Here is a 10,920-nt window from a genome sequence, read left to right on the forward strand (position 1 = left end):
GAGATAATGACTTTCACTTTCACCCACTAAAAACGTACCATCAGCCTACAAGTTAGGGTACAAGTTAGGGTACAAGTTAGGGTACAAGTAGCCTACAAGTTAGCCTACAAGTTAGGGTACAGGAGTACAATTAGCCACAATTAGTACAAGTTAGCCTACAAGTTACCTACAATTGCCTACAAGTTAGCCTACAAGTTGTATCAAGTTGTAGCCTACAAGTGCTCAAAGCCCTACAAGTTAGCCTGAACAAAGTTAGGGTACTCGATTCTAGTGAGCCTGCTACCGGTTTTATCAATGCTGAAAATAGACGGTGTTGTAGAGAATTTTGACATCGGGGACATGCACACGCATACCCCCCGGTCTCCAAGGATCCCAAGCATAAATTCGTTTGTTGGGTTGCTGGACGTAGCCAACTAGCCAAATAGTCGTTAGAAGGATAGCTGCCTGTAATTAAGGGGTAAAAATACTCACTGTTAGTAAATCACACGGATTACAGCGTTAATAGTTACCTTAGCTTACGCAGCGTTCAGGACATGGCAAGAATGCACCATGGTCTTTAGAAGAAGTTTATTCTACGGTCTGAAATTACAGGGGAAACTCGGTGGGTGGTGTGTGCGTGTGTGTGTGTGTGGGTGCGGGTGTGTGTGTGTGTGTTGGTGGTGTGTGTGTGTGTGTTGTGTGTGTGTGTGTGTGTGCTGTTGTGTGTGTGTGTGTGTGGGTGTGTGTTGTTGTGTGTGTGAGTTATCTAGATCCCTATATTGAAAAGCGGGAGTAACAGTGACGTCCTGTTTGAAACAAGTGTACTCAATCAGCACTCATTATTTTCGATGGTCATTTGTTTATTTTGCCCCCACTTTTTGCAAGCCCACAACCACACACCACACACGCACACGCACCACGCACACACACACACCACCACACACACACACACACACACACACAACCACACACACACACACACACACACACACACACACACAACACACCACCACACACACACACACACAAACCCGCCCGTCTCTACCTATGTATGGCAAACCACGGCTCCTTCTGTTCCAGGTTCTTAATACCTAATAATGTAATATGGCTATTTTTATGCACTAAAAGGGGTCCATCTTCGTTCTGCCCCAACAAGGCAGTTAAACCCACTGTTCCGAGGCCGTCATTGGAAAATAAATTTTTCTGAACCTGGCTGCCCTAGTTAGATAAAAGATAAAAAATTAAAATAAAAGAGAAAGAATTTCCTTCTTACTAAAGCCAGAAATTCTAAAGGTATAGTTTCACCAGGTCATCAACTGAGGCGTTTCACAGCAACAGGAAGCCAGAAACATGCTAACCAAAATCCCCTACTTTAAATCTTAAATATAACTGAGGACTTTATTCTCAAATTAATCTCTCTCTGGGCTATGTATGCAACCACGGCTCCTTCTGTTCCAGGTCTTAATACCTAATAATAATATGGCTATTTTATGCACTAAAAGGGGGTCCATCTGTCGTTCTGCCCCTGAACAAGGCAGTTAACCCACTGTTCCTAGGCCGTCATTGAAAATAAGAATTTGTTCTTAACTGGCTTGCCTAGTTAGATAAAGATAAAATAAATAAAATAAAAGAGAAAGAATTTCCTTCTTACTAAAGCCAATTCTAAAGTATAGTTTCACCAGGTCATCTAACTGAGGCGTTTCACAGCAACAGGAAGCCAAGAAGACATGCTTAACCAAATCCCCTACTTAAATCTTAAAATATAACTGAGACTTTATTCTCAATATTTTGTCTTTATTCTCTAAAGTAAATTTCGAGTTAATTCTAGAAATATTGGCACTTTATTCTAGAAAAATTGAATTTTTTTCACAAAATGTAATTTCAACTTTATTTTCTAGTTATTGGCACTTTATTCTGGAAATAGTGTCYCTTTTTTTWYAAGTACTATCATGCAAACAACAATAATAATGCAAGTACCACCAACCTTGGCAGTTTYTTTATTTCTCTTCATTTGGCCCTAATAGTCTTCCGTACGTTTAGGATAGGGACGTCCCAAAGATCCCGGATAGCACTAACCAACCAACTATCCAACCAACCAACCACCTAATCAACTAATCAATCAACCAATCAAGTTGTATCTCTTAACCTGGCAGGTCCAGATCCAGGTGATCCAAAAGCCGTCATCTCCGAAGAGGTTAAAGATGTCCAAGATCCCTCTGGAGTACCCGAACATGGAGATGCTAGCGTCCGAGATAGCCAGGTTTAACGTGAGGAAGTCTGTAGGCAGCAGGGAGGCCCTCTGTCTGTACAGCACCAATATCACTAGACTGTTGCCAAACAACGACAGCCAACCTGGAGAAGAGATGAGACATACAAACTCACTGAAACATTCCACATACAAGACACAAATTCAGATATAGGCCTACTGAAGCAATTCAGAAAAATATCATATCTGATAATTGTTTTCAGGGGGAAAGCTCAGGTGCAAATAAAACTAATTTTAGTAATTATCTCAGTAGCAAATTCTTTTTTTTTCTCAGCATGGCTTCCAATCACACCTGTTCTTTTAAGTCTCTATTTACAGATTTAGAGGTCCTGCACCTCCCGGGATGGCATTTAAGGTGTTACAGGATCAAAGGTCAACCGTTCAAAGCATTCCACTCATACCCGATCATGAGCCTCACAGCCGTAGGGTTACACGTCCCCTAGAGAGGTAGAGAGAGAGGGCTACAAAGGTACTTGACCAGTTGACTTAGGTGAGAGACATACCCCTTTTTTTGTGACCAATCGTTCTAGATTTTTCATTTTTCTTGATGGTCGGGGGGGGAGGACGGATGGGAGCACTAGCCGGAAAACATGCACAATGGCACAATTGAATCATTATAGTTCGCTCGCATTCACAGAGAAAAACATAGCAACACATTGAGAATTAAAGAGATGAAAAAAAAAAGCATAACAAAAAGGTTGCAGCCTCCCCACACCTCCCAACCCACCCATCCATTGATGTCTCCCTCCACCCCAACCTCCCCTAACCCCACCATCCATGATGTCTCCCTCCACCCCCAACCTCCCCTAACCCCACCCATCCAACATGTCTCCCGTCCACCCCAACCTCCCCTAACTCCCACCCAGCCAAACATGTCTCCCTCCACACCCAAACCTCCCCTAAACCCCCCCATCCAACATGTCTCCCTCCACCCCCCCAACCTCCCTAACCCCACCATTCCCAACATTGTCTATCTTCCACCCAAACCTCCCCTAACCCCACCCCAGTCCAATCATGTCCCTCCACCCCAACCTCCCCTAACCCCACCACATTCCAACATGATCCCTTCCACCCCCACCTCCCCTAACTCCCACCCATCCACATTGTCTACCCTCCACCCCAACCTCCCTAAACCCCACCCATACAACATGTCTCCCTCCACCCCCAACCTCCCCTAACCCCACCATCCAACATGCCCACCAACTCCCTACCCACCACTATCCCAACCCCTCCCCTAACACCCCACCCATCCAACATGTCTCCCTCCACCCAACCTCCTCAACCCCACCCATCAACATGTCTCCTCCACCCAACTCCCCTAACCCCAACCCACTCCAACATGTCTCCCCTCCACCCAACCTCCCCTAACCCCACCCAGTCGCAACATGTCTCCCTCCACCCTCAACCTCCCCTAACCCCACCCATCCAACATGTCTCCCTCCACACCAACCTCCCTAACCCCACCCATCCAACAATGTCTCCTCCACCCAACCTTCCCCTAACCCCACCCAAGTGTCCAACCATGTCTCCTCTCACCCAAACCTCCCCTACCCCACCCATCCAACAGTCTCCCTACCACCCATCCTCCCCTAAACCCCACCCATCAACATGTCTCCCTCCCCCCAACCTCCCTAACCCCACCCATCCACATGTCTCCCCTCCACCCCAACCTCCCCTAACCCCACCCATCCAACATGTTCTCCCTCCACCCCAACCTCCTAACCCCACCAATCCAAATTGTCTCCCTCCACCCAACCAACTCCCCTAACCCCACCCATCAACATGTCTCCTTCCACCCAACCTCCCCTAACCACCCATCCAACATGTCTCCTTCCACCCCCAACCTCCCCTTAACCCCACCCATCCAACATGTCTCCCTCACCCCAACCTCCCAACCACGCACCCAGTCCAACATGTCTTCCCTTCCACCCCAACCTCCCCTAACCCCACCCATACCAACATGCCCACCCCAACCAAACCATACATCTCTTCCACCCCAACTCCCCTAACCCCACCCATCCAACATGTCTCCTCCACCCCAACCTCCCCTAACCCCCACCCATCCAACATGTCTCCCTCCACCCCAACCTCCCCTAACCCCACCCATCCAACATGCTCACCCTCCACCCCAACCTCCCCTAACCCCACCCATTCCAACATTCTCCCTCCACCCAACTCCCCTAACCCCACCATCCAACATGTCTCCCTCCACCCCAAACCTCCCCTAACCCCCACCCATCCAACATGTCTCCCTCCACCCCAACCTCCCCTAACCCCACCCATCCACATTTCTCCCTCCACCCAAACCTCCCCTAACCCCACCCATCCAACCATGTCTCCCCACCCCAACCTCCCCTAACCCCCCATCAACATGTCTCCTCCACCCCAACCTCCCTAACCCCAACCCATCCAACATGTCCCTCCACCCACCTCCCCTACCCCACCCATACACATGTCTCCCTCCACCCCAACCTCCCCTAACCCCACCCATCCAACATGTCTCCTCCACCCCAACCTCCCCTAACCCCACCCATCCAACATGTCTCCTCCACCCCAACCTCCCCCTAAACCCCACCCATCCAACATGTCTCCCTCCACCCCAACCTCCCCTAACCCCACCCATCCAACATGTCTCCCTCCACCCCAACCTCCCCTAACCCACCCATCCAACATGGTCTCCCTCCACCCCACCTCCCTAACCCCACCCATTCCAACATGTCTCCTCTCCACCCCAACCTCCCCTAACCCCACCCATTCCAACAATGTCTCCATCCACCCAACCTCGCCCTACCCCACCCTATCCAACATGTCTCCCTCCACCCCAACCTCCCCTGAAAAAAAAAAAAACCCCCCCCCCCAAAAAAAACCCATTTCCCCCCCAACATGTTCTCCCTCCACCCCAACCTCCCCTAACCCCACATCCAAACATGTCTCCCTCCACCCCCAACCTCCCTAACCCACCCATCCAACATGTCTCCCTCACCCCCAACCTCCCCCAACCCCAACCCATCCAAACATGTCTCCCTCACCCCGACTCCCTACCACCACCAACTCTCCCTCCACAACCCCCACCCATCCAACATGTCTCCCTCCACCCCAACCTTCCCCTAAACCCCACCCATCCAACATGTCTCTCCCTCCACCCCAACCTCCCCTAACCCCACCCATCCAACATGTCTCCCTCCACCCCAAACCTCCCTAACCCCACCCATCCAAATGTCCCCTCCACCCCAACCTCCCCTAAACCACCCATCCAACATGTCTCCCTCCACCCCAACCTCCCCTAACCCCACCCATCCAACATGTCTCCTTCCACCCCAACCTCCCCTAACCCCACCCATCCAACATGTCTCCCTCCACCCCAACCTCCCCTAACCCCACCCATCCAACATGTCTCCCTCCACCCCCAACCTCCCCTAACCCCACCCATCCAACATGTCTCCTTCCACCCCAACCTCCCCTAACCCCACCCATCCAACATGTCTCCCTCCACCCCAACTCCCCTAACCCCACCCATCCAATATGTCTCCTTCCACCCCAAACCTCCCCTAACCCCACCCATCCAAACATTGTTTCCCTGTAGACAAGATCCCACGAAACACAAAGGGGAAATGGCTGCCTAAATATGATCCCCAATCAGAGACAACGATAAACAGCTGTCTCTGATTGGAAACCATATCAGGCCAACATAAACCAATAATCACCTAGATGACCCACCCTAGTCACTATCACGCCCCAACCAACAGAGAATAAACAGCTCTCTATGGTCAAGGCGTGACAGCTTATTCTTTTCCTTAAGTAATGGCTTTTTTTCTGGCCACACTTCCGTAAAGCCCAGCTCTGTGGAGTGTGCGGCTTAAAGTGTTCCTAWGGACAGATACTCCAATCTATTCTGTGGAGCTTTGCAGCTCCTTCAGGGTTTTCTTTGGTCTCTTTGTTGCATCTCTTATTAATGCCCTCCTTGCCTGGTCCGTGAGTTTTGGGGGGCGGCCTTCTCTTGGCAGGTTTGTTGTGGTGCCATATTCTTTCCATTTTTTAATAATGGATTTAATGCTTCTCTGTGGGATGTTCAAAGTCTCTGATATTTTTTTATAACCCAACCCTGATCTGTACTTCTCCACAACTTTGTCCCTGACCTGTTTGGAGAGCTCCTTGGTCTTCATGGTGCCACTTGCTTGGTGGTGCCCCTTGCTTAGTGGTGTTGCAGACTCTGGGGCCTTTCAGAASAGGTGTATATATACTGAGATCATGTGACACTTAGCTCACACACAGGTGGACTTTATGTAACTAATTATGTGACCTATGATTCTAATTGGTTGAACCAGATCTTATTTACGGTCTGCAATGGTAAGGGGGTGAATACATATGCACACACCACTTTAACGTTTAACATTTTTCAGATTTTTTTTTAAACAAGTAATTTTTTTCATTGCACTTCACCAATTTGGACTATTTTGTGTATGTCCATTACATGAAATCCAAATAAAAATCTGTTTAAATGACAGGTTGTAATGCAACAAAATACGAAAAACGCCAAGGGGAATGAATACTTTTGCAAGACACTGTATGTAAAAGGGACATTTCTATTTATACATTTTTATACATTTTCAAAAACAAATTAAACACAAATTAAACTGTTTTTACTTTGTCATTATGGGGTGTTATGTGTAGATTGATGAGGATTAAAAAAAAACTTTTTTAGAATAAGGCTGTAATGTCACAAAATGTGGAAAAAGTCAAGTGGTCTGAATACATTCTGAACGCACTGTATCAGTGAGACATACTCTTTGACTCTGTAGCCTGGGTCACGTTATGCATACCGGTAGCTCAGAAGATCGGGCTGTGGTATGATGGCCACTTATACAATAGCTACTCGGCTATATCAGCCATTAGCCAGATGAGTAGCCGATCGATTCAAGATAACAGCTACTTGGTTATATCAGCCATTAGCCAGTGAGTGGCTTGGTGGATTCAAGATAACAGCTACTTGGTTATATCAGCCATTAGCCAGATGAGTGGCTGGTGGATTCAAGATAACAGCTACTTGGGTTATATCAGCCATTAGCCAGATGAGTGGCCGGTGGATTCAAGATGACTGTTCTTGTCCTTGACCTATCAAAATGGAGCACTTCATTCACTATTTCCTGTTTCTGCTTGTCATAGGAATACATATAAATAAACTTCACAATACTTAAAAATAGTTCCTGCGTTTGCATCCAAAATAAGATCTGAAAAAACATCTTGAAAATATATATTTTTATGTAATTTGCAAAGTAGGCTACATACAAACTGAACTGCAATATTCAAATACAAACAGATACTTTTGATTCTGTTTTWAAAAATTATATAAAAAAATTCAGAGTGCTGATTTCTATATGTAAACAACATTGTTCACATTTGGATATTGACAACGTGTATTATCTGAAATGTACAGTACATTCATACCTCTATCTCAATAGCATTCAACCACACAATATGAATAATAATACATGTAATTTGCATAGCCCTTTTCATTACAGAGTGAACTCCAAGCTAAAGCATAGTCTGCTAATTTACATTCAGCACCCACCTACCTATCAGCAACAGGTAAACTCCGATGACAGTCTCCGCCTGTTCCGACAGAGGAGGCTCCTTGTATACCTGACTCAGGTTGTTATTCCTCCACGGAATGTTAGCTATCTTCACAGGATGTCTCAGTGGTGCCAGCTGTTCCATCTTCTCAACGTTCTAAATGGTTCCAAATTCCAAGCCCAGGTTCCAAATTCCAATTCTCTGTCAGTTCCCGAGGAGCTTCTCTTCCCTTCTCTCAAGTCTTCGTTCAATGAGATACTGCCTCGTGTGCCAAACGGAAACTCCTGACCCCTGCTTCCTAGTAAAGCCAGCTTAGAAATAAACACCAATGCCCTAAAGTTAGCCTACAGTACAACTCATTACAGGCCAATTGATAACGAGTAGCCCATGCCTGGTAATCCAATTTTTGTCTTAAGGACAAAACAGATGGAGGTTTTCAAGTGGAATCCCTACCAAAARGGGAAAAACTCAAGTAAGCCACTTCACTAGAAGGAATGTAATTTGTTTAATTTATTTTAGCTTAAACTTATTTCTTTATTAAGCAGCCTACAAAATRTTCCCCAGCCAAAATAACAATTTATCATTCCAACAAGCCAATAACCAATTCATTAGCCTACTATGTAGACCAAGGTCTACGTGTCCCACTGTGGAGATATAAAACAATTTGGTTTTCTTTAAGCAATTATCAACTGTAATTAATTAGGTATTCTAGGTAAGCATAATATTAGGTGTAGGTTTAACCTAACACTATGACAAGTGATCATTGACACTCCTCAATCAACAGGTGCACACCAGCCTGGCCTGTCTAGTCTTTCACATCAGCCTGACCTGTCTGGTCTTTCACACCAGCCTGGGCTGTCTGGTCTTTCACACCAGCCTGACCTGTCTGGTCTTTCACACCAGCCTGGCCTGTCAGCCCAAAATAACAATTTATCATTCCAACAAGCCAATAACCAATTCATTTAGCCTACTATGTAGACCAAGGTCTACGTGTCCCACTGTGGAGATATAAAACAATTTGGTTTTCTTTAAATTATCAACTGTAATTAATTAGGTATTCTAGGTAAGCATAATATTAGGTGTAGGTTTAACCTAACACTATGACAAGTGATCATTGACACTCCTCAATCAACAGGTGCACACAGCCTGCCTGTCTAGTCTTTCACATCAGTGCCTGTCTGGTCTTTCACCAGCCTGGCTGTCTGGTCTTTCACACAGCTCGTGCTTCAAGCCTGGCCTGTTGGTCTTTCACATCAGCCTGCCTGTCTGGTCTTTCACATCAGCCTGGCCTGTCTGGTCTTTCACATCAGCCTGACCTGTCTGGTCTTTCACATCAGCCTGACCTGTCTGGTCTTTCACATCAGCCTGACCTGTCTGGTCTTTCACACCAGCCTGGCTGTCTGGTCTTTCACATCAGCCTGACCTGTCTGGTCTTTCACACAGCTGACCTGTTGGTCTTTCAATCAGCCTGACCTGTCTGGTCTTTCACATCAGCCTGACCTGTCTGTCTTTCACACCAGCCTGGGCTATCCAAGGTGCTGAAACACACTGCTGAGACAACTTTTGGCCGGTATTCAATCCGAACAGCGGTAGATTCACATAATAGCGCGCTCTAAGCAATTTCCAATTGGAGCCGACGTATGAAGTGCATACACAGGAACATTTAAAAGGTGCCTAGCGAAAGGGGTGATCAGATTGAATCCTGGCTTTAATCTTACTTTTGCAATGAAACTGTTTCTGTGTGTTATACCCTGCTATTGCATTGAATACAAGAACATAACCTTGTGTTTCTCTATAGCTGAATGATTTACAAAAAGCCATGGCCTTTTTTTCACTGTGAATACAATTTTGGATAGAGTAGATATACACTCACCGGCCAGTTTATTAGGTACACCACCCCCGTTCACGAAAATGGTTCGCTCCATGTGAGTCACATGGCCATGGCTTGCTATATAAAGCAGGCAGACATGCATTGAGGCATTCAGTTACTGTTTGATTGAACGTTAGAATGGGGAAAAACTAGTGACCTAGCGACTTGAGCGTGGTACCGTCGATGCAGGGGGGGGGGGGTTCCAGTACCTCAGAAACGGATGACCTCCTGGGCTTTTCACGCACGACGATGTTTAGGGTTTTACCAAGAATGGTGTGACAAACAAAAAACATCCAGTCAGTGGCAGTCCTGTGGGGAAAACAGCTCGTTGATGAAAGCGGTCGAAGGAGAATGGCAAGAATTTTGTAATTTACCAGGCGTGCCACAAACAAGTAAAAACGGCGCAGTACAACAGTGGTGTGCAGAACGGAAGCTCGGATAGCACAACTCGCCAGTCCTTGTCATGGATTGGTATTGCAGCCAACGACCACGCCGGGTTTCACTCCTATCAGATAAAAAAGAAGAAGAGCCCAGATTCATACATCATCAGAGTGCACATCTGAACATTGTACCCTGGAAAACACTGTGTTTGTTATTTTTGATTAAAACAAAACCACTAATTCATTAAATACGAATACCGAACTTTCTTGTCCCGCAATCACTATTACAGACAGGTTGAAGCCTGCTTGTCAGAGATGTAAGCTGCTAGCTATCAAGCTAACAAAGCTAGCTATCAAGCTGCTAGTATCAAGCTAACAAGTAGCTTATCAAGCTGCTAGCTATCAAGCTAACAAAGCTAGCTATCAAGCTGCTAGCTATCAAGCTAACAAAGCTAGCTATCAAGCTGCTAGCTATCAAGCTAACAAAGCTAGCTATCAAGCTGCTAGCTATCAAGCTAACAAAGCTAGCTATCAAGCTGCTAGCTATCAAGCTAACAAAGCTAGCTATCAAGCTTGCTAGCTATCAAGCTGCTAGCTATCAAGCTAACAAAGCTAGCTATCAAGCTGCTAGCTATCAAGCTAACAAAGCTAGCTATCAAGCTGCTAGCTATCAAGCTAACAAAGTTGGTCCAGATGAGTTTTCCAGTGGAGCCCTCTTTGTCTGGAGAAATTAATGAAAGGCTACAGTGCTGTAGGAGCCGTATCTACTACGATTTGTTTCGGGACAAACCGGACCACTCTGAGTTCCAATGCGACAATTGTTTACTTGCCGAGGTTTATGGCTTGAGGTGGCT

The 10,920-nt window shown here is 46.3% G+C and overlaps 1 protein-coding gene across 1 annotated transcript in view; it reads right to left on the reverse strand.

Moving 5' to 3' along the window:
• LOC112070635 (visual pigment-like receptor peropsin) overlaps nucleotides 1–8,097 on the reverse strand; it is a 50,912-nt gene extending 42,815 nt beyond the window's left edge. The window contains exons 1-2 of the mRNA XM_024138071.2: nucleotides 7,819–8,097; nucleotides 2,126–2,331 (exon numbers count right to left, since the gene is read on the reverse strand). Coding sequence (XP_023993839.1) covers nucleotides 2,126–2,331; nucleotides 7,819–7,960 — 348 coding nt within the window. The 5' untranslated portion in view covers nucleotides 7,961–8,097. The remainder of the gene's footprint in view (nucleotides 1–2,125; nucleotides 2,332–7,818) is intronic.
• Between the last annotated feature and the right edge of the window lie 2,823 nt (nucleotides 8,098–10,920).

The sequence above is a fragment of the Salvelinus sp. IW2-2015 genome, unplaced genomic scaffold (genome assembly GCF_002910315.2).
Source record: "Salvelinus sp. IW2-2015 unplaced genomic scaffold, ASM291031v2 Un_scaffold1381, whole genome shotgun sequence".
Lineage (NCBI taxonomy): Eukaryota > Metazoa > Chordata > Actinopteri > Salmoniformes > Salmonidae > Salvelinus > Salvelinus sp. IW2-2015.